This window comes from Neomonachus schauinslandi, chromosome 9, assembly GCF_002201575.2.
Source record: "Neomonachus schauinslandi chromosome 9, ASM220157v2, whole genome shotgun sequence".
NCBI lineage: Eukaryota > Metazoa > Chordata > Mammalia > Carnivora > Phocidae > Neomonachus > Neomonachus schauinslandi.
Window position 1 is genome coordinate 21627562 of NC_058411.1, and position 25219 is coordinate 21652780.

Genomic DNA, 25219 nt, shown 5'->3' on the forward strand with positions numbered 1-25219 from the left:
ACGTGGCCTCCAAGGTCCTCATGGCAGGGGCTGGGATGGAAGCAGGAGCACATAAGCTCTTAACTGACTCAGCTCATAAGTGAGACATGTCACTTGCACTTATATAGTGTGTTGTTTGGAACCACTCACATGGGAGATGTAGGGGAAGCAGCACATGGAATATTGGGCGGCCACTCACTTCTCAACAACACTGTGCAAACTTACGTCCTGGTTCTCACAAGGCACTTCACTTTCTTCCCGTGCACCAGCCATGGGGTTTGTGGTTTATTTCATTGAATAATTGCAATTCATTTTAAATTTAATATCTGTTGACTAAGAATACAGAGATGTGCTGGTCTTGTGACAGGACTAAGAATGCGGAGATGCCTATGATATAGTCTCTGCTCTCAAGGTTATTCTACCACTTCTTAGTTCATATTGCCTTTAAAATAATGTTTAGATAATTCCCTCTTAATGTTCGTATTGGTGGGTGTAAATCAGTGGCCAGCTAATTAAAAACTAAGTTTTTGATTTATAATCAATGGGATTTTGTGTCCCTGTTGCAAATACTTAATTTCAGATGTTTCTCCCAAGTTTTATGAGAACCTCTTCTTCTTTTTTAACTAAAATAATTGTGGAGAACTTTTTTCTTCTGTATAATGGCAACATGTGAGGATCTCTAATATGCTCCATAGTGAAGTAACTGCAAATTCATCTGTTTCTCAATATTATTTTGTGCTTTATTTCTGATGTTCGCTGAAGCAGGTTTTTATAAATTAATATTGTATGAAATGCTCTATAGAAAGTTTCGTAGCATATCAGTTGAAAGTAATTATCCAGGAAGAGTTTTTATATCTGAGTCAGTTTTGCAAATGCATCTCATATACTCTGTGAAAGGAAATAATTCTCCTGACTTAAAAAGATGTATTTATCTCAGAAATACGATTATATCTGTTCTTATTTGACTCTCTAAATCTATTGCTTGAACTGCTTCTAACCATGGTACAAGTGAGTTTTAGTACTTGGATTCTGAGAGTATTGATCAATTTTTTATAATGTTTGGTTTCCTTATGTTTTCTTTTTCAGAGTACCCGAGTGGCCTTGGACCATCTGGAGTCTGTGCCTGAGAAACTGAGCTTACTAGAAGATTTCAAAGACTTCAGAGTGAGAAAAAGTTGGCTTGTCTCTTTCAGTATTCTTATCTGAGTGAGAACATGTGACATCTTTCTGATGTGCAAAAAGATTGTAGGGAGGGAGTAAAGACCAAAAAACATTGGGGACTCTTAATACTCCATCTTTTCAGAGTTTATTGACATTCATTAAGTCAGAATTGAAAATACTAGAACTTATATATTACCACAATAGAGGAAAATAGAGACTTTTACCCTCACACTAGAAGATCATTTGGCTTCCTAAAGCTTTAACTTTAATTTAGAAACACCTAAGATTTAAAAGAGGTTACACTTTACATTGACAATAGATAACTTTTTTGACAAGCAGTTTTAATTTATGGACTATCTTCTTTAACTACAAATTTTCAGAGTACTGTTTGTTTTAGAGATATGATAGTATACAGGTTATCTCTATACTATGATCTTTGAATTCAAATCCACAGAGTTTTAGATTTTATATCCCATGACATTTATTGATAGAACTCTAACCACAGATCATTTCATTTTCAAGGAAATTAATTACATGTGTGGACTTACCTACTGGAACTTCTTGAAGTTCTCACAGAGGAGACATGCAAAATAAATAATTCTGCCACCAGTCCTGCCAGACAAGGTTCAGGCCAGAGAATACCTTGCATATCCCTTTAGGAACGCATATATAATGGACAATTGTAGTGATTTACAATACCTTGGCCCCATGTGGCTGAAGCTAGCAATGGCGAGAGTATTCTTTGAAAACCATGAACCTCTTATTTCACATTGGCTTTAAAATATAACTTATGTTACATTTAGGTTTTGTTTAAATCTAACGTATTACTTGAGAACCTAATGAGTAGGAAGTACAGCCTGATCATGCCATATTGATGATCAGAGACACTGATAGGATGTGGCTCTCAAGATCTATGCTATCTTAAAGTCACATTTCATTAAGCATATTTTGATAGTTCAGTAACTAAACATTTTTGAACAGGATCCAAGGTTGAGCTGACACATCCAGAAATCTAGGCTGTCACAAATAAAACAAACGAAGTGTTTCTAGTACGTTTTGCTAAAGTTTCGATTCTTTCTCATGATTTGGTTATATATTTGCAGTCTAAATCCCTATCAAAGGATTATGAAACCAGTGTCCAAGGAGATGTAATTTTGACTCACCCTCCTGTTACCCAGTGGTAATAGGATAGCAGGCAATATGTTACACCCATATCCCTTCCACTTTTTTCTCTGTAGCTAACAGAAGTCATCTAAGGGAAGGAAGGGCAGACAAGAGAAGGTGTTGGAAACAGGTGGCATTTGCCAGTGAAAAACAGATGTCTATCATATACCAGCATAAAAAAGAAAACATTTAACCTCCAGTGACAGCTCACTTTTTCTTCAGGGGTCTACACTGAACAGAATATTCACAAGTACAATTTAAAAGTTCTCTACTATTACCAAAATGTTTTATTTTTTTTTTTATCCTATGGGCTAGTGATTATCTACAAGTCTAGCTTATATACGCACATACTATGCAGCAGGCAGTAGCTACATTCTAACCTATATTACACTTATTTTCAAATCCTCAGAGACACCCTACACATGGGCATTATTTCCCCCTGTCTTACAGCCAAAGAAACAGAAGCTTGGAGTACATAAAGTGATTGGAACTGGGATCTAGTTCCATGTATTAACTACAAAGCCCATTTTCTTTGCCTTAACTGCCTCTAGCTTGAAACCCACTCTCTATGTACTTTAAAGTCCCCTCTATGATTAAAAAGAGCTTGTTTAGTCAACTTAGTGAAAACAACTAAACATGGCCTTAAATAAAAATGCATAAAGCCTTTGGATTATGAGATGTAGCTCATGTTTTTCAAGCCCCTAAAACTTTCTAAAAATCAAGATGCTGTCAACAAGAGCCCAAAGATGTAAGCTCTGATCCGAGCTCATGTACCAGACAAAATTATTTAATATCGTTGGTATTTCCTCATCTGTAGAATGAGGGGCTTGAGCAATGTTATCTCTTTGGCTCGTACTCACACTGGTATTACTAGCATCTCTGTGAAGATATATTTCACATGTATATTTCTTGATAATACTATAGTCTATGACTAAGTAAGTATAAGCTATAGTAAATACAAATCTCATCCTTTTAGGTAGTCTTGCCTTTTTTCTTTAAACATGTCATAGTCCCTCTCATTTTTTTAACCTTATTTTGAAAGAAGTTGTTCAACTCTACAATTCCACATTTAAACCTTACATATTTGGTATGGTAGAAAGGAAATAGCTTTGGGCTCCAAGCCCAATCTGTCACAAATTGCCTAGTCTTGGGCAAATCATTCTTAACTTCCACTGGGCTATAACTTTTTATATATAAAAATGAGAACTTTGGAATTCTAATCCCATAGATAATTTTTCTTACATATGCAGATCAGTTGCTCTCATTTTATTCTAATTTCTCCCTAATTCATAATAGAAATGTCTAAATAACTGGGTATCATGACTGCTACATTCCATCCTCTCCCCAAAAAATGGAGGAAGGGAAGAAGGGAAGGAGAGAGGGGGGAAAGAATGAATGAATGAATGAATGACATTTTTTTCTTAATTTCTTTACTACCTGAATCTCTGTGCTTTTGAGAGCAGATGAAGTATCCTTCAGTTTAAAAATCTACGTGATGTATTGGTTAACAGGGTAGAATGTTGTTTAAGAATTAATGATGAAAGAGGACTTTAGTTTTAAAGGTAACATTTTTTTTTAAGATTTTATTTGAGGGAGAGAGAGCGTGCATGTGCAAGAGGAGGAGGGGCAGAGGGAGAGGGAGAGAGAGAATCTGGAGCAGACTCCACACTGAGCACAGAGCCTGCCCCACACGGGGCTCGATCCCATGACCATAAGATCATGACCTGACTGAAACCAAGAGTCGGATGCTTAACCAACTGAGCCACCCAGGTGCCACAGTAACATTTTTTTTTTAAACACAGACTATTTTAATGTCAGGCACTACTCCAAGAGAGAGTACGCAGCATTCGAAAGTGACGTGGTGTCATTAATGACCATCTTTGGACAACTCACTGTTACTTGAACCTGTTTCCCTTCAGCTAAAAGTGTCAGTCATTTCAGACTGCGTAAGAACTAGTTGTGTAAAGAATGCAAATAACCAAACTGTAACCCTGTTTTTATTTTTAAGGTAGCATCCAGAGCAACCATTTCCTTCTTTCTCCTTGGTGACCTATGGTTCCCCGAGATCTTTCTAAACACCTATAATTATCAATACTTTCTAATTCTTTTTTTTTTAATTTTATTTATTTATTTGACAGAGAGAGACACAGCGAAAAAGGGAACACAAGCAGGGGGAGTGGGAGAGGGAGAAGCAGACTCCCCACTGATCAGGGAGCCCGATGCGGGGTTCGATCCCAGGACCATGGGATCATGACCTGAGCCAAAGGCAGACGCTTAACGACTGAGACACCCAGGCGCCCCAATACTTTCTAATTCTTATTTCAAGTACTGATTTTCCTTTAGTCTACTGGTTTTGACATTGTTTTGGGTTTTTTTGTTTTTTTTTTTTTCAGGATTCCCACAGTTTTTCTGAGAGAATTGATGGGAGATATTCTAAATACAGAGTTCACGGAGAGTCTCTTCAGCAGCACCAAGATGACACCAAGTACAGAGTCAGAGGCTTAAAAGTAATGTCCTTTTTATACATTTTCAGTCTTTGAGCATTATCCATGTTTGTGGCTACAGCCTTCTAAGCTGCCCCTGCAGGGTTAATGTAAGGGTGCTTATAAAAGAAAAGATATTCCTTAATTTTCAGTTCTGTGGGAGTAGAGAATAAAATTTCCAGAGGTTTATACCTATAACTTTTTACTTGGGAGCTATCTTTAATTTTATGCCATTGTTGCTTAACATGTTGTTTGTCTCTTGGCATTGATGTTGCTTAAGAAATCATGTACCAGGAGACCCCTGGTCTCTTGGTTGGTCAGAGGCTCAGCACAGGTGGATGCCCACCTCTGTGCGTAGTAAGTCCAGCTACTCTCAGTGCTGAAGTCTCCAGAAGGTCAAGTAACACGTAGTACTTTGTAAACTCTAATCTTGGCATTTATAATCATTCTTTTCCTGAAGATATGAACTCCATACACTACTTCAGCTTATGGTTCATTAGTGTGGAATCAACACAGGAGACTGGAAAGAGTTGACCATATTGACAAAAAAGCCTACCATTCTCTAGAGTCTCCCCAAGATCCACCTGGGGTGTGGATGATTTTAAACCCATTTGGCCCTGAACAGTTATTAGCTTAGAGCAGCGTTTCTCAGCCTTGGCATTAACATTTGGACCAGATAATTCTTTGTTGTGGAGGCTGTCTTACGCATTATAGAACATTTAGCAGCATCCCTAGATTCTACTCACCAGATGCGAGTGGCACCCTCCATCACAAGTTATGGCATCAAAACATGTCTCCAGACACTTGCCAAACATCCCCTAGAGAGCAAAACTGTCTCCCCATTCAGAACACTGACGTAGAGAGAATCCATCTATATTCAAATGTTTACTCCCAAGTCAATTTAGGGGGGAAAAAAAAAAAAAGGTAAAGGTTCTTCTGTCTTTTTTATATTCTCACAGACCTCAATATGTATGAATATTCATTACACTGTATATATTCACTTATTACAGCCAAATGTAATTATTTCTAAAAAGCTTCTTCCGTCCTTTGAATGTAATTGGATAGAATGCTCAGTGGATCTGAAGACAGTGTTCATGTCCATAAGTCCTTCCCTAGCATGCTTAAAATGAGCTCTCCACTTTCCCATCCCAAGTAAAAACAACACAGTTATGCCACATTATTGATGCTCTAATTGTGCAAAGGGTGTCCTGTGACTTTGTGCCTTTTTCCCTTTGTTTTTTTTTTATCATTGGGGATTATTGACTATAATAGTGACCTTGTTGTCTTGTATAGCGGATCCTAATTTCACTAAATCATCTTCCAACAGCCTCATCAGGTCCCATACACTCAAGCATTTCTCCACCACTTACACGGGATGCTGCTAACCTTCAACAGAAGTAGGAGGGTTAGGCAGCAATAGCTAATAATACTACTGACTCATTTTGAGCCAGCCACGTGAAGGTGCTCTGTTTGTAGCTGTCACATGCTTTACAAGCGTTAGTTCATTTAATCCTCGCAGCAACCCTGGCAGGTTGGCACCGTTATTTGTCCTCTTTTACCATTGAAGGTTATAGAGCAATTAAATGGTGGAGCCAGGTTTAAGACCGAAATCTGCCTGGCTTCAGTAATCTATATCCTTGACTGCTAAGCTATAATAGTGTAAATTGGGGCCTCCTATACCTGAATTTTTCTAGAAATCACCAAATGTTGGACCATATTTTTAATATGTGAAAATCTGTTGTCTCCAAAAATACATAAACACAGTATGGGCCTCTTAGTTCAACAGAGGTCTAGACACAAATGACACCTTTAAAACATTATTTCTCACTACAGATAGATTGGGTATCAGGTGAGTCAGTACTATCTAGTGATACCCAAATTGCTTTAAATCAGTGTAATTTCCATAACAGCATATGGCAAAGCTATGAATGTTTAACATGTTCAGCAAGTAGTCTTGTTGGAGTTCTCTTTAAAATTACATTTGCAGCTGAAGAAGAAATCAGGCCTGGTTTGTAAGTGAGGCCAACACTTAGCAAAATTTTGCAAGTAGGTAGTGCAAGTATAAGAAAAGGCCGCAAAGCACATTTTATGATGACATTTGTTCTACATTAATATTACTTAAACATTGTAAAACATTGATCCATTTCAGTAATGAATAAGTAGACTCTCACCATTTGTAACAGATGTCTGGCCCAAAATAATGCATAATCTAACTCAGCACCCATGAGAAGATCATATTTTGGAGAAGAAAATGTGGGAGGATATTTTGGCCAGTTGTAGGTACTATGCCTTTTATGAAAATAATTCACTGAAAATGTTTCAAAAGAAGCAAGAGCTCAGATGGGCAGTGAGACAGTTGTTAATCGTTTCTTGGCTTCACGGATAATCAGAAGAGCTACCTCCGGTTAATTGTTGACATCCTGAAGGATATGCTTCAAGTAAGAGGCATTGGTCCTCTGTCAAGAGAGAAGGTGCTGCCCTAGTTTTATATGCTGTTATTTCCACAGCTATTAACTGCCCACATATTCTGCTAGGAGACTTCAAAGAAAAGGCACATTGCAGTGACTTGAATTTGTTGGTTCTCCGGACAACTACGGTTCCAGGAAATCAGTTACTATAGGATTCAGTTTAATTTGACAAACATACTGAGCTGCTACTACACCACAACGCCCTGTACTACCTAAATGAGGTGAGGATGCAGGACATATAAAGATGCCAAAGGCATGGTCTTCATGGAGGGAGTGGTTACCTATTTGTCTTACGGAATAGATTAATTCTTGCCCCATTGTGTTAGAGCGGGAGTCAACACACCGCCTCCCATGAGGCAAATCCTGCCTGCTGACTGCTTTTGTAAATAAAATCTTATTGAAGTTCAGACACACATTTATTCACATATCGTCTGTGGCTGCTTTCACACTCCGCAGCAGAGTCGAGTAGGTATGGCAGAGAGTAGATGGCTCAAAAAGCCTACTATGTGTACGATCTGGCCCTCGAAAGAATATGTTTGCCAACCCCTGGTCTCAAGAAAGGAGAAATTACCAACCTCATCTTTCTTCCTGTGCGCATGTATACAGTATGTCCTCTTCTTGATTTACCGATCAAATAATTACTTCCCCCGCTCTTTGGAAAGTCCTCATACTTACCCATGCATTCAACATATATTCACTCAGTGTCCCTTATGTGCCAGGAACTTACTAGGTGCATGCGACTCATCAGTGAACAAAACAGATGAAGCCCCCTGCCTCTTTGGAGCTTCCATTCTAATTGCAGGACATTGGTGTTTGTTGTTGTTTAAATACAACATCCAACAAACATTTGAGTTTCTATAACATACAAGCACTCTGCGGGGCAGGGGCGCAGCTGGAGAGAATGGCAGAAGAAGAAAGGTCATTACCAACCCTTAGGGATTTAAAGCCTTCACATAAACTGTAGTGCAAGAGACAAAGGGCTAAATCCTGTAATGGAGGAGGCCTCAATAAATTGCTGTAGGTGTTCAGAGAAAAGGTAGTCAACACACTACCTCCACCATTTAATTGCTCCACCATTTATTTGCTCTATAACCTTCAATGGTAAAAGGGGACAAATAATGGTGCCAACCTGTCATGCAAGGATTAAATGAGCTAATGCATGTAGAGCATGTGACAGCTACAAAGATGCTTCAAAGGCTTTTGAAAAGAGGCTTATGATGACAAGGCACAGGGGAGTTTTATGCACAGTGGTTTGGAAGAGGATCACTATTAGCATTATGGTTGTAGAACCCTGACTGCATGACTCTTGACAGACAAGGAACTGTTGGCACATCAGAACCAGATTGGCAAATGGCTTCTCTCATTTTGTTGCTGTTGTAAGAAAGCAGTGAGACATGCAGCATAACCACACTGGTGGTGGAGAGAGCAGTGAGCAGGAAGTAGACAAGCCAGGTACTCTCTGTCTAGGCTACAGCAACCTCCTGCTGTTTACTTCTATGGAGAGCAGATGGGTTAAGTAGCTGATGGGGATTAAGGAGGGCGCTTGTCAGGATGCACACCGGGTGATGTATGGAGGTGTTGAACCACTGGATTGTACGCCTGAAACTAACGTTACACTGTATGCTGACTAACTGGGATTTAAATTAAAACTAAAAAAAAAAAAAAAAAAAAATTAGATTTCTATAAAGCTTTCAAGATTTTCAGGAGGATCAATGTCCACAGTTTCTGAGAGCGTAATATAATATTGTACGAAGCTGACCAAGTTAACTGGACAAAGCCTGATCTAAAAGTTTGTTTAGAATGCAATTCAAAGCTGAATCTGACAGGACATTTTCTCTCCGTGTGGACACCAGAAGCCTTTCATGGCCTCTCTTTCATCAAATTGGGTTTCTGTAAAACATACACAGTCTTCCTTGCTGTCCCAGCGGTTTCAAATAGAACAGAATGTTCAAAAGTCAACATAGCATTCCTAATCTGAATTCACAGAGGAGCATGGTTTTGTCCAAAAAAATCCCCATTTGCTGCCCGCCCTTTTTTGCCCTCTACCCATACTAAATATACAGTTTTAATTAGCAGGGGATTTTATAGTAAAATCACAGAAGGTATGTTTTTTTCCTCCCCTTTATTCCTCCTCCTGAAAGGAAAATCATGATTTTCAATTTCTAGTTGAAGACTTAGTACGTAATGTCTTTTTAAAGAAGCAGATGTTTTGCAGGATAAGATGGGGTAGGTGAGGAAGTGTTGACAATCGTTTTCGGCACAGTTTCTGCAGACAGAAACTGCAGCCAAAGCCCTTTGTCATATTTGTTCAGTGTAAGCATTTGTATGATATAAGTACATGCTTTGCTCCTGGAAGCTGTTTCTCCCTCCTTGAATCTCTCCATGATTTGTTTATACTTTGCTCATGGCAGTTAATGGCTGTTAGCACTTCCTCTCTTAGGTCAGCTATTTCTGTACATAGCTTAAATCTTCTCCAGTAGTAGCTGCTGCATGCTATGCATAATTCCTGGTGCAATTCAAGATTAGAGGTGATGTTCATTTAATAACTCTTAAAATCTATCACCAGTGTATTGTTATTGAGGTAATTTTACAGATGTCGCTTAGAAACAATAGCAGCAACCATGGGAGAATTTGAGGAGCTTTAACCCCATAATACTCCAGGTATCTCATTTATAATCACCTCTCTCCATGCTTAGATGAGAAATCATATATAAACTGCTGTGCAAATACAACTGCAGGCTTCCCCTATCCCCAACCAGTCTCCCATCCTTTAAGCCTCTCCTATATAGCGATTTAGGGTGCAAGGCTAATCTTTAAGCTAACATAAAAAAATACTAAGTATAACTATAGGTGATGACTGAAATTTGGGAAATGCTGCCCTACTGGGTTATATGACTTTTGAGGACACTGTGCCTCATCTTTAACTCCAGAATACACAGTGAGCATACTACACGTGCTAAATTGGTGAATAGTTTTTTTTTCCCCCCAGCTTCAGCTTTTCTGGAATTCTCACAAAAAATTTAAATGCTGTTTTTCCAGTAATGCTTAGATGACACATCTGAAACTTTGTAGGCAAACAAATCATGCAGAAGCCTAAAGAGATTTTTATTCTTTTGAAGTGATCAATACTAACTTGCCAGCTACAATATTTAACTAGTTGATTTCATCTAGCTCTAAACAAAAGATTGCCAAATGAATTGGAATTTTTCTTTGTTATAAAATTTGAAAATAGCAGTGAGTCAAAGGTGCTTATTTAGGAATCAACACAGATACTTAGATGAGCATATTAATTTTTTAAACTACTAGAGCCCGCCCTCTACCAAACTTAGTTCCCTTGATAAGCACCATACTTTCACCTTACCTATAATTTACTAAACAAGGACATCAGGAAAGATTGTAGAGAAATTCACCTGTAAAGGTAACACTTTTAATCGCCAAAAATTCTAGAGGCTAAATATATAAGGAATATTGATTAAATGTCTTATTAGTCTTAATTAAAAATCTCATAACATATTTATCCAAATAAGCATTGTTTCCTTTACAACGGTCACCTTAAGAGAAGAAGCACTGATTACAATGAAGCACCATGATTAAAACATCTTTGATTTCTTCCTTTGATTCCTAAGTCAGTGGCACATTCTCTTGAGTATCCTTATTTATAGCAAATTTTTATCCACTGTGAGTAGATTTGATTTCTGAAAATGGATGAAAGCCATATGGGTCCAAATCTAAAGTATGTTAAAAAAACAAGTACAGTCTTTTTCATTAGTGAGTCACTAGGAATATTAAATTATATATAATAAAATATCAACTGGATAAAGGTAAATTAATCAAATAGCCTGATCTGGCACATTATTTTCGTGAGTCCCTTCATGTGGACAGGTGTGGCTTTGGGTTTATGGTATTGTTGCATTTCCTCTGGTAAAGATCATTTGCATAGAGTACTGGTTCTTCAGTGGTTCTGTTCAGACAGATTAGAATCATCAAATGTTAGTGCCCAGAAGACTTAGACGTGATCTGCTCCAGCGACCTCATTTTTCAACATGAAGAAACTGGAATGTGAGAGTGGCAGTCTCCTATTTCCCAGCTTCAACCATAGCAAACTTTAATTTCTTCACTTTGGCCAAGAAATGAGCATATATGACCATTTTTGGGTTCCTTACTGCAAATGGTGCTGTGCTAAATTCTGGACTATTTGGATGGGTAGGTAGAAGGATTGAGACAAGGAAAGCCTCACCCTCATTGAGGTTAAAAGCTAAAATTGAAGCCATGCAGATCGAGATAGGGAAGACAGGCCTTAAGTAAACTATCTGCCAGGGTGAACTTTCAAATAGGAATAAAATTTACTGAAGAAGAGGTTAAGCTTTTTCGAGCACTGATGGAGAATTGGGAATTAAGAGTGGGGAAGAGATGGAGGTACACTAAGTTGTGAGGCAAGAGACAAATTCAGGAAAACATTGCTGCCACAGATTCAGAAACACATAAGTGTTTTTTTTTCCTTCTCTCCAGGGGAAGGGTTAGATAAATTAAAATTTAAAAAAAAATCACATGTATCATCTGTCTTCTAAACTTTGAACTTATAATATTCCTGAGAGAAAAATACTTGGTGGGCGTCATTAAATATTAATCATTAGAGATCAGTTTAGCAAAGAGATTTAGTCAGGTTGGAACAGCTTTTAAGAAACCAATTACAATGTGGGTTATGAAAGAGAAGTGGAAGAAACCCAGGGAAAATATTAGAAAATGCAAGTCCCTTCACCCAGTGGAATTTTTGCAGGGAATTCTGGCTAACTAGCTTGTTGAGACTTAAGACAGCAATAAAAATAGGTCCTTGTGCTAAGGATATAAGAATTGGTAAAAAGCAAAAGCTAGGATTCCTAAAATTGCAAAGAATCTTCCTTTTTTAACCTGTACTTCCATTTAAATATTTAAGTATTTGATTGAAAGATGGGTAAGAATTCAAAAGAAACATTCATTTTAAGATTACCTTGTAAAATTTAGTTGTATAGAAATTCCACAAATTATCAATATAAAATTGGAGAAAATTGAGGGTTGGTTGGTTGGTTTGTTTTTCCAAATTCTAGTATGTTGATTGTTCAAAGGGATTGTGAGATATTTTTCTTTGGGGGTATTCTTTTACAGTTCATTTCATTAGTTATATTTCAAGGTAATATGAGGGAGTCTGATAGTCTTTTGAAGACCTATAAAATGTTGCAACATAAAGCTGAATTAGAGTTAAGCTTCCTCATTTCTATACATGAAAAACAGGCATATGAGTGGTTTGAAAAAGTCAACAATTTTAAAGGGAAAGGATAACAGTCCTAAATTGTATGTACCTATTAACAGAGTGTCAAAATATATGAAGCAAAACTTGATAGAATCATAAAGAAAAAAATAGACAAATCTATACTTATAGCCGAAGATTTCAACATCCCTCTCTCAGTAATTAATAAAACAGTAGGCAGAAAATCAGTAAAGATATAGAAAGCTTGAGCAACACTATCAGCCAACTAGACCTAACTGACATTTATAGGATACTCCATGTAACAACAGCTGATTACATGTAATTTTCTTTTTTTTTTTTTTAAAGATTTTATTTATTTATTTGAGAGAGAGAATGAGAGAGCCAGAGAGCACATGAGAGGGGGGAGGGTCAGAGGGAGAAGCAGGCTCCCTGCCGAGCAGGGAGCCCGATGCGGGACTCGATCCCGGGACTCCAGGATCATGACCTGAGCCGAAGGCAGTTGCTTAACCAACTGAGCCACCCAGGCGCCCTACATGTAATTTTCAAGTGCACATCTAACATTCTCCAAAATAGACTGTATTCTGGGCAATAAAACAAATCTCAGTAAATTTAAGATGATTGAAATTATGCAAAGTATGTCATCTAACTACAATGGAATGAAGCTAGAAATCAATAACAGATATCTGGACGATTCCTAGATGGAAAATAAACAACATATTTTTAAATAACCCATTGGGGCTTCAAAAGGAAAATTAGAAAATATTTTAAGTGTATAAAAATAAAAGTACAATTTATCAGAATGTGTGGGACTCAGTTAAGATAGTGCTTGGAGAGAAGATTATAACATTAAATGTGTATATTTCAAAAGAAGAAAAGTTGATAATCGATAATCCAAGCTTGAAACTAAAAAACAAACAACAAACCTAAATAAAGTAAAAGGAAGAGAATAATAAAGATAGGAGCAGAAATCAATGAAATAGAAAGCAGGAAAATGGGGAAGGGGCATGAAAACGAAACCAGGTTTTTTGAAAAGATCAGTAAAATTTTTAAAGCTCTACTCAGATTGATTAGGAAAAAGGAGAGAATATACAAATTGCCAATATTAAGAATGAAAGAGGGATATTACTAGAACTCTCACAGACACTAAAAGGATATTTAGGAAATGTTATGAGTATCAGCATACTGACAATAAATTTGACAAGTTAGATGAAATGGTTATTAAAAAGCACCCTTAAAATGTGTTACCTCATAATTCTACTTCTGGAAATCTATGTTAATAAATTTAAAATGTGGACCAAGCTCTGCATACCAAGATGTTTATCAAATTATAACAGGAAAAAAAAAAAAAAGAAACCTGAAATCGGCCTTGCATTTCCAACAATGGGAGATTAGTCAAATAAACTATGGTATAACCATAATGATGATAATGACGATGGTAGAGAAAATTCCCATGCTACATGAAAAAGTAGGAAATAAAACTGTCAACAAATGGTAATCTCAAGACAAAAAGGTATTTATAAAGAAGAATCCTTAATCTCAGGAAACAAAATGAGGGTTGCTGGAGTGGTGGTGGGGGGTGGGAGGGATGGGGTGGCTGGGTGATAGACACTGGGGAGGGTATGTGCTATGGTGAATGCTGTGAATTGTGCAAGACTGTTGAATCACAGATCTGTACCTCTGAAACAAATAATACATTATATGTTAAAAAAAAAAAAAAAAAGAAGATAGCAGGAGGGGAAGAATGAAGGGGGGAAATCGGAGGGGGAGACGAACCATGAGAGACTATGGACTCTGAAAAGCAAACTGAGGGTTCTGGAGGGGAGGGGAGTGGGAGGATGGGTTAGCCTGGTGGTGGGTATTGAGGAGGGCACGCTCTGCATGGAGCACTCGGTGTTTTATGCAAACAATGAATCATGGAACACTGCATCAAAAACTAATGATGTAATGTATGGTGATTAACATAACAATAAAAAATTTTAAAAAAAAGAATCCGAAAACATACCCTTAAATTAGGCTAGTAGGCTACTTTTTAATTTATTGCATTATTTTCTTTCAGTTTCTTCTGTATTTTCCAAATTTGCTAAGAGTGAAATATTTTAATTGTCATATGCCAATAAGCTGGTTTTGTCATTGAAAATATAAATTACTCTTTTTCTGTAAACAGAAAACATATAACTCATGTCTTGATACCAGTTGATTTTGTTTTAGAAATTTAAAACCATGTCTTTTGGGAAGGATGAATAGGATTTGAATGTCTTCGGGTGCTGTATCCTTCCTCTGGTAGGCCCATTTTAAGGCTGTCTTTGCACTGTGTTTCAGCACGACGCCCAGACCTACAGCTCCCCTCTTGCTCTCTCCACTGCTTCCCTTATTTTTTCTTTTTCTTATTGGCCCATAATGATCAAAGCATCTGTTAGTGGGAAGCCATTTATTATGCTTTTCTCTTTCATGCTTCATAGAAACCACGCTTAATTAAATGGAGATTTCTAGCACCAGTTGAGGACATAACTCTCCTTTTCATTTGTGCATCTTCCAACTCCATATCCAGGCCTTAAGTGTTTTGTGTCTGAACTGTGATAAGCTAGCTCTGTTGGCCCCGCCTTTAGTTGCCCCAAAGTGGTTATTGGAATGCACTGGGGATACGATGTATATCCTTTCCTTTCCAGACATCGTACACTGAATGACTTCTAGTTTCTTATGAAATCCCCATAATTAGTAAAAACCATAAATCACTCAGGGCCTTCATCTTAAATAGACCTAAACTCCCTCTTGGTACATGCAGGCTAATGATCTTGAATTATCTGAGGATAATGTCCATGCTTTTAGCTCAGAATAAATAGGCCTTTTACCACTATACATAAACTTGTTCTTTTTGGCCTTTCTTTTGCATTTGCATACATACATATGTGACAAAGAAATAAAATATAAACTTGGTACTTGATACGGAGAATGACGACTAGTTCATCAAATGGTCCTGTGACATGAGGCCCTATTCTGTGGGGCGAAGTTTGGGAGGAATCCATGGGGGCCGCCTAACCTGCAGATGTCTCATCTAGACTCTGGCAGCATTCTTGATCCCCTCCTCTCCCTCGGCCCCACGGTCGTCCTCAATTACAGTTTTTAAACTGGTTTTCCCACTTCAACACTTGTGCTATTTCAATCTCTTCACGTAGAGCCCAGAGTATCTTTGAGAAATATAAATTTAAATCTCCTTAAAATTTACTCATTTTTTTCAAAGATTTTATTTATTTATTTGACAGAGAGAGAGAGTGAGAGCACAAGCAGGGGGGAGCAGCAGGCAGAGGGAGAAGCAGGCTCCCCGCTGAGCAGGGCGCCCGATGCGGGACTCAATCCCAGGACCCTGGGATCATGACCTGAGCTGAAGGCAGATGCTTCACCAACTGAGCTACCCAGGCGCCCCTAAATCTCCTTAAAATTTAAATAGAAATCTCCTTAAAACCTTTGAGTGCCTTCTCATCGTACCTAAGAAAAAAAATCCCAAATCCAAATCTCACCTCTGGATCTCATTGTAACCACTTTCCCCGGTTTAGTGTGCCGAAGCCAAGGGACCTTCCTTCAGTTCTTCAAACACACCAAACTTTCCCACCGCAGCTCCTCACGCAAGTCTGGGACATCATTCCCCGACCACCATCTCCTGCTCCCCCTTGCCTCCCACATTCTCATCCTCCACCCGTAAGCTTTTGCCTGGCTGATTCATACTCAGCATTCAAATATTGCTTTAAATGTCACATCCCAGAGGGGCCTCCTCTGGACCTCTAATCTAAATTTAACTATTTCCTATTCTTCTTCTAGCACTCATTGTAATTTTTCACTATATTATATTTTGCATAGTTTATTTATTTGGTGCCTTTCTCTTCTGCAAGCCTGAAGGTTTCATAACTGTATACCTCAGTGTTTTGTTTGCTCTTTGACCAGCACATACTTAGTGCCCAATAAATTATTGTTGCATGAATGAATCAGTGAAAAAAAGAAAAAAGTAAAGGGTAGTGTAAATAATTAGAACACATCCAAGAGAAAAAAAACTGCAAGTTCACTATTATAGAAAACATATTAAAGCATTTGTTTTTAATCTAATTAATAAATTATTTGTAGTTAAAATTCCCATTTTCAGCTAAGATTTGGGTACAAGAACACATTCATACAGCCCATGAGGAGAGGGCCTTTTTCTATATTCATCTTTGTTTATGTATTAAATATTTGTTGAATGAGTAAGAGGATTGGTGTAATCGTTATGGAATGCAGTGTAGCTAAGTGTATTTAAAAACATCAAAATGGGTTTTTTTGACCCAGTATTTCTACCTAAGAATTTGTTATAAGGAATAGTCCTAAATATAGAAAAGGTTATATATTTAAAGATATTTTCACATTGTTATTTATAGGAGAAAAGCATTGGAAACCACCTAAATGCCCAATAAAGTAATAGCTGAGGAAACCATAGTTTATCCACTAGGTAGTACATGAGTAACACATAAGCTAAAGGTTAAGATAACATAGTGACTTCAAAAGTGTTCAGAGTATTAGTATAAATAAATGAAGAACACAGTTTTATAACAACATTTACAAAACCAAGCCACAGGAAAAAAAAGACTAGAAAGAAATATGTCATGCTGTTATGCCCATGAGTGATTTCCTTCTCTCTCTCCCTTTTTTTTTTTTTTAATATTTTCTTTAGCGTGCACTTATTTTTTTACCATTAAATTGTTGTATAACATAGCTCATATAGTAGGTTCAATTTCATTTTCAGCACATTTAAATGAATCCTGATCCTTACATTTTGTAATCATTGAACTGAAGTGCTGTGTTCTTTGTTTTAGGATGACAGACTCTTTCCTGAAAGTTCCCTCGCTCATGGGTTAGAGCACTCATTCTCTTGGCGTGATCACAGTCGCTTCCTGTCTAGTCCACAGTTTTCACACTTGAATCGTAAGTAATGAAGTCCTGTACCAGTTTTTAAATTGGATTTAAGGAAATGCAACTCATAGAAAGATTAAAATGTAAGGCAAGTACGTGATAGTAATAGTCGTGTTAGGAGTTTGAAGAAATTGTTGTTATGAATTATACAAGTAATGCCCCCCAGATACATTTATGTTACCCAATTTACTAAAAAGTGTATGGAATCTCTTCTTTTTATTTATTTTTTATTTATTTTTTTATTTTTAAAGATTTTATTTATTTATTTGACAGAGAGAGAGATAGCGAGAGCAGGAACACAAGCAGGGGGAGTGGGAGAGGGAGAAGCAGGCTTCCCGCCGAGCAGGGAGCCCGATGTGGGACTCGATCCCAGGACCCTGGGATCATGACCTGAGCCAAAGGCAGATGCTTAACGACTGAGCCACCCAGGCGCCCTGGAATCTCTTCTTTTTAGACGTTACACTTCTCAGAAAAACTTAAAATGAATCACCCAAGGTAGTAATCTTAATTAAGCAAATTTTTTGTGGGGAGGTTGCTGGTAACTGTGGATGAGTGGGCAAAGGCAGTTAGATGATATTATTATAAAATTTAAATCATCAAAAAGTAGAAAATCTTTTCATAGAACTGTTCAGAAATATATCATCTTGTGCAAAGAATAAGAACACTAATACTGTTAGTGGCTAGATTTCATTCTGTGAATATACTTTAAATGTTGATAAAATGTTACCAGTGTGAACAAGGTATGAGTTTGTTAACCCAGGATACCCTCCCCCACCACTTACCTCTCTTCTTCCTTATTATACTTACTCTTCAAGTCTCAGTTTGTATATAATATCCTTAAAGAAGCCTTTGGAACCTATGGTTTTAAATATGGTGTTTATTATGAGTGCCCATAACACATTACAATTTTCCTTTAAAACCCTTCTTAGAATAATTATGGAGTTATTTTTTACTTGAGTGACTTTTTGTTTAGTGATTATTCTCTTCACCAAAGAATGAATTCTGTGATGAAAGGAACGATGTCCGTTTTGTTCACCATTGTTTCCTCAGCGTCCTACATAGTAAATGTTCAATTAATATTAGATGAATGAATATATGAGTTTTTTTAAGTCCACTTTTATCCAAACCATTGGATCTCAAATATTATTTAATGGATTCTTATTTAAATAATTATTTAGCTCCTCAATTTACCATGGACATAGAGTTTGTATATTAAATCTGACAACTCTGTCATTTAAAAAATGTAGGTTGCTATAAAATAAAATACCAAAATAAGCCACAAAGAAGTAGGTCAGTTCCAAAAGTGATAGCTCTCATTTTTGCTGATTTATATTCATGGATTCATTGAATAAATATTTATCAGTTTCTGATAAATGGTTTGGTTTTCATTATATCATGATTATTTTATTCCAAAGGCTGAGCATTTTCTCTTTCCTGTCCTAACCATTTTGCTAAGTGATTTTTTATGTCTGCATAAACCCCTGCCATCCTAATCTGGCAGCTGCCCTTCAATGTAGATTGTATCTCAAGCCAATTATGGTACCTCAGAATCTGATATACACATACACAAATGTGTATATTTTGTGTTTCATATGAAGAAATGGAAAATTTTCCTCAGGTCTGTTGGATGCATGTGAACATGTAGGCGGAAAGTAAGGACAAAACACCATCAAACATCATAGTATCCCCCCCCCATTAAGACATTCGGGAGCCTGGAGATAAATAGCACCATGATATGGGCACAGAGGTCATTGTTCTCCTGCTATTTCACTTTCCCATTATGACTTTCATAAGGCTCCCTAGAAAGGCAGCTAGGAAATAGTGGTTAGGAGACATTAGAGGGAAAACATCAAGATTTTTAGAATTTTTTTTTTTTACTGTTATTATGACAAGCAGTGAAAGAAATGACATCCAGCTTTATACTCAGTGGCATTTCATGACCAGCTGTGGTCATCTCTCTAAGATACATTCCTCACAGGAAGCCATAGGTTTCTATATAAATACTGGCTCAAAAGGAAACAAAGTTAAATAAGAATAGGAAAAAATATCATTGAGAATGTAACTTGGGTATGAAAGTACTTATTATAGTCTACATTGTAAAATCTGACTGAAAAAAAATCCAGCTTAAAAACTAAACCTCTTCGGGTGCCTGGGTGGCTCAGTTGGTTAAGCGACTGCCTTCGGCTCAGGTCATGATCCCGGAGTCCTGGGATCGAGTCCCACATCGGGCTCCCGGCTCGGCAGGGAGCCTGCTTCTCCCTCTGACCCTATCCCCTCTCATGCTGTTTCTCTCTCTCTCTCAAATAAATAAATAAAATCTTTAAAAAAAAAAAAAAAAACACTAAACCTCTTCATTAACTTATTGTGAAGTTAATTAATTTATTAATTCATAGCTTTATGTTTTACTGTTCCTCTTTTTGACAAGTCTGTTTTATGATTTTCCTCCATACCTACCTCCATGCTTTCAAGGATACTTTTAAAAATTTAATCATAGGTACCTTATTGTTAATCATTTTAAATGATTGAATTAAACTTATTTCTAGAGATCATAGTTATTCTTATTTACTTTTCTGATAAACCTTGAATTTTCTTTTTTTTTTTTTTTAAGATTTTTATTTATTTATTAGGGAGAGAGAGAGAAAGCACAAGCAGAGGGAGTGGCAGGCAGAGGGAGAAGCAGGCTCCTCGCTGAGCAGGGAGCCCGATGTGGGGCTCGATCCCAGGACCCTGGGATCATGACCTGAGCCAAAGGCAGATGCTTAACTGACTGAACCACCCAGGCGTTCCGGAACCTCGAATTTTCTATGTTTTTTCATAATGTGGTATTTTAGAAGTGGATCAGGATCATCCTGAATAGTGCTCCATTTTTGTAGCACAAACAATTTCAGCTTTTACAGAAATTTATCATCTTTACAGAAATTATCCTGTAATTTTTCTTTAACCTTCTTTTAAACCTCCAAGATTAAGAAGGAGAAATGTCAAAACCAACAAAGAAAAATGAACCTACAGTAAATCGATCATACAGGGAACAGAATGTGTCTTTTAAAATATCGTTAATGTTCTCAGAGATAGAAAATATTACATCCATTAAAAATAAGAGCAAGGTGCTATGAAAAAGGAACACAGTATAAGAGGTCTCAGAAATGTAAAATATGAAAAACTAGAAAGGTGGAAGACAAAGTTGTGAAAACCACAAAGAAAATAGAAGAAAAAGAATGGGACAATAGAAGAGAAAAGATATTTAGAAAATCTCTTAAAGAGGAATAGTACCTGATTAGCGAGTCTTGAGAGGAGAGAACAAGAGCCAGGAGTGGGTAGGTTAGAAGGGCCCACCCAGCCCGTACCTGTTGCATGGCTGTCATCCTGAGATTTTTCTTCACCCCCTCCTATGTTCATGCCCAAGTTTCTCAGAACGCATGCCTTCCTTTGTTCGTCTCAGTTCTTTCTTCTGTGGGAGCACATCAAAGAAAGGGAGGTAAATGCTTTCAGTCTTTGTATTTCTGAAAATAGATTTCTTCCACCGCTCACACTTGACGAGACTTTGGCTGGCTATAAAAATCTAGGTTGAAAGTGACTTTCCTTCTGAAGTCATTACACTATTCTCTTCCAAAATCTAATGTTGCTGTTGAAAAACCTTACGTCCTTTTGTTTTGACCTCCACTCCTTTGAAGTGATCTTCTCCACCACTACTACCACTCCAACCCCCAGCCCTGCGACATTTAAGGATCTTCTCTTGAACCCCAGTGAGTTTTGTGATGATTTGCCTCCCCGCAGGACTTACTTTATTCACTTTTCTAGGTATTGGATGGGTGGTCACTTTTAATCTGGACACTCATGTTTAGTTCTCTCAACCTTATGGAAGAAAGGAAAGATTCCATTAGGAAAATCTTTAGAAAATAAAGATGTCAGATTATTTGATTCAGCTGAGCATTTAGAATATGGCAGATCTCATTGAGCTATTAGAAATAATTAAGGATAGTCACAGAGAAAGAGCAAATAAAAAACAAAAATAAAAACATGGGTCAATTAATAACTCTAGGGGAAAAAATGGGTAAGAAAAGAAATGTTGTCATAGTATACTTATTAGGTCTGTGTGAGCCATATTTACATAATATTATAAATACTATTGACACAACTAGAAGTTCAAATGTAACTATACAAGGAGGATGGGGTGAGGGGAAGTGGATGGGTGTGAATACGTCTATAAATGATAAGTCAGAAAATAGCCATATAAGCTTCTCTTTCTTACAAAAATTGAAATAAACACACACAAAAAAGCTGAAAGGGTTGATTGTGGTTGACTCTGGCGTGCAGGTTGGGGGACTGGACGAGATGGGGTAAGAGGCTGCTGCCTTTCTCTGTAGCCCTTTGATGCTATTTGATAGGTGTATGTACACTTTGGCTGAAAAGGCATCTTGTAAAAATAAAATGCTACTAACAACACCCCAGCTTTTATGTCTAACTAGCAAGTGTTCGATTTTCTCATTGCCTTCTGAATGGAACATGAAAGCTGGGGCTTGGAGTTTAGAGCAGTTTAGACCTGTACAGAGACGTGAGGAGTACGTAACCATAGGTGCTGAGGCAGACGTGAGTTTATGAGCCCACAGAACAGGTTCCTTCTCACTCAGGTTGGGATCTGTACGGGACGAGGCCCTTTTGTCTGTGCCGTAGATGTGAAGGCATTCATTCTGCTGACTTAGGTGCCCTGTCAAACTGTGACCAAACGAAAGCGTAGAATCACTGACCATGGAAAAAACAAAGGAAATGGGAAAATACTGCATAATTTGTGGTCTCTGAAATGATCCAGCATTAATGAAAGTTTGTTTTAAGTTGTAATTTATGTCAGCTTTGTGTAGTTCAGGTCAATTCAAGAAAAGGTAGATTCCTTCTGCCAGGAAGAAGGGAAGAAATGTATAAATTTAAGTTTATATTACCATTGGAAATAGGAACACAGAAATCCATTATTTTAGAGCCATGATTGCTACCAAATTTATCCTGGCTGGCTAGAAGTGATGGCCGTGATTCAGGACACTCTTTTAGAAGGCTTGGATTCCATTACCTTCAGCCTCTAGACAGTGGGGGCTTAGAAAGAGAGACTTATAATGCCAGCTTTTGAAACTGTCATTTTTACTTTTTATAAGTAGTGACTGACCACTAGTCTCCATGTATAGCTTCTTTTAGGCTAAAGGAACACAACTGTCAAGACAGGGCCCTCACTCTTGGGGCTGGGACCAGACTGGATTTGAGGGAGGGCTGTAGTAATCTGATGATTTCTCGAATCTCGAGTCCTTTGAGATTAAAATGCCAAATGTTTGTGGAGTTGGTATCCCTAAACTAAATTTTAAAAATAAATGCAGATTTCAAATTTTCTATAATTCTAAAACTGTTGTCAATAACGTTTATTAAAATAAACAAACCAAAAAAGAAAGGACTGTGATTTTTCAAGGGGTGGATGGGTGGGAAAGTTATCTTCAGATTATTGTAGGATTTGAATGTGAATCTTACATATTAATTTAACTTGATATTCTTTAAAAAGCAAGTCAATGAAAGTTACTAAAAGGAACTTCCTTTTGCTTTCTTACCTCAGTTTACATGGCTATGAAAAGAAAAGTTACTGTTCTCAGTTTGTGTTTTGAAGTGCCTTTAGTGGGGGTTTAAGTCCCTCTGATGAAAAATTATTTCTCCACAGCAAGAACAGCACACTCTTTTCCATGTTGTACCTCAGGATCCACTGGCTAACTGAGCTGCTTCATATGTAGTTTGTCCTCAGACTTGCAGAATAAAATGCCAAAGATTTATGACAATCAAAATGTAGGGTACTGATAAAGGTAAAAAAAAAAAATTGTTTTCTTGTCCATTAAGGATTTATTTATCTTATGGAAGCACAACATTTGTCTCTCCATTTTTTATAGTTTCAGTTCATGTGATAGTGACTTTTGTGTGTGTGATGATCTTTTCCCTGACCAGTTAGGTGTCGGATATTTTGAAATAACTGAGTTCTGATTATTTCGATTCACAAGGTACTCTGTAGATATTTTCTAGAAAGCAGCTAGGAAATCCCCAATTGCCTATCTCTTAAAAATTCTGTAAGTGTATTCACTTCTTCAAACAGTATTTACTAAGAGGTTATGCAGGAGGCTCTCTGGCCTCAGGGAAGATACAGTAAGTGAACAAGACAGAAAACGTCACCTCATCCCATAGAAGAAACAGGCAGTAAGCAAGTAAACAAATAATTTTAAATGGTGTTTGGTGCTATGACGGTAAAATGATAGAAAGTACCTGGACCAGACTACTTTAGTGATCAGGAGATTCCTTTCTGAGGAGGTTACAATTGAGCTGAAGCCTGAATGGCAAGAATCAGCTGAGTTAAAATTGGGTGGGAAGAGCTTTCCTGATAGAGCAGAGAAGAATCGGGTATGGTCTTCTAGAGAGATGGAGCTCTGAGTGAGGGGGAAAAGGGGATGCAGAGAGAGAGAGAGAGAAAGGGAGAGGAGAGGTAAAGTTCCACGGGAGCCCTTTCGGCCACAGTCAGATGTTTGGATTTTATTCTGAGTTTCCTGGGAGGCCATTGGAGGATTGGGGGGAGGGGTTATGTGGGAAAGTGACATAATCGGATCTACCTTTTTGAAAGATAATTCTGGTTGTGGTGTGGAGAAGGGGACACGATGAAAATAGGAAAAGAGAAAATGGTGGCTTGGGCTGAGGTGATAGAAATGGAGATGGTATAGAGCTGGAGGCCTGGGGTCAATTTGGGAGGTAAAATCTTCAGAATTTACCCTTAAATGGGATGGGTGGAGCAGACAGGACAAAGGAAGGAGGGAACCAAAGTTTGAGAAACCGGGGCTGGGGGGGATGAGTGTGTCACTTTCTAAGATGGAGAAAGTAAGGGATGGGCAAGCATCAGAGATTAGGTATCAGGCAGGTGGATTTCCCATAGGTAGTGGGACATGCCCATCCGGAACTCAAAGACAGGTAAGTGGTTGTAGAAAGACAGTAAACCTAGATTCCGGATCTAGTCTTAGTTTGTGTAACAAAGAAGATTCTGTAAAAAGAAGGCCCTGAAGATTTCTCCCTCAACACTGTATGTGTGCTTTTGTATCATTGTATATTGACCAAACACACATCTCCTGCTCTGAGATACTCTTCAAATCCCTCCCAAATTAAATCCTATGAATAGATGTTTTCCAAAATACAGTAAACGTACTGCGTTTATTCCTACATTGAAGGTCTGTTAGTCCATGTAAAGTTTACAGAAAACTAGGTTAGACACAGTGATTACTTGCAATTTTGTCAGCCTGGGGGTTCTGTTCATCTCGGTTTATTTTTGTCTTTTCTCTCACCTCGCCAGCACTTACCAAAAGAGCAGTTACTCCAGATTCACCTTCAATCAAGGAAGATGCCACAAGTTTACCAATGGATCGAACAAGTCCACCATCTAAGAAAGAGGACTATGAAAGCAATAAAAGCAAAATGTAATTCGTTGCTTTACATGAGTGTTTTACAAATGACAGCGTATCTGTCCCTGTTGCAGTTTGGCCCAGATTATTACGCAGGCATATCTGCAGCTTCTGCTCTTCAGCATTGCCAAACACTGACTGAAAGAACAATATATTTGGTCTTTGGGAATGGTAGAAGTTAAATCAATTCAGGTAATATCAGCTCACGAATGGCAACTTACACCAGCAGAGAAAGAGAGATACTTTTCACTTTGCATTTTCATTCTTCAGGTGTGGTCAGTCACATTTTTCCAAGCAAAATTTGGATTTGTAATTGGGAGGTTTTTTTAC

The 25219-nt window shown here is 37.6% G+C and overlaps 1 protein-coding gene across 1 annotated transcript in view; it reads left to right on the forward strand.

Moving 5' to 3' along the window:
• CEP128 (centrosomal protein 128) overlaps positions 1 to 24954 on the forward strand; it is a 375030-nt gene extending 350076 nt beyond the window's left edge. Inside the window, exons 20-23 of the mRNA XM_021679614.1 lie at positions 1066 to 1143; positions 4698 to 4811; positions 17336 to 17444; positions 24781 to 24954. Of these exons, the coding sequence (XP_021535289.1) occupies positions 1066 to 1143; positions 4698 to 4811; positions 17336 to 17444; positions 24781 to 24908 (429 nt within the window). The 3' untranslated portion in view covers positions 24909 to 24954. The remainder of the gene's footprint in view (positions 1 to 1065; positions 1144 to 4697; positions 4812 to 17335; positions 17445 to 24780) is intronic.
• The last annotated feature ends 265 nt before the right edge of the window (positions 24955 to 25219 follow it).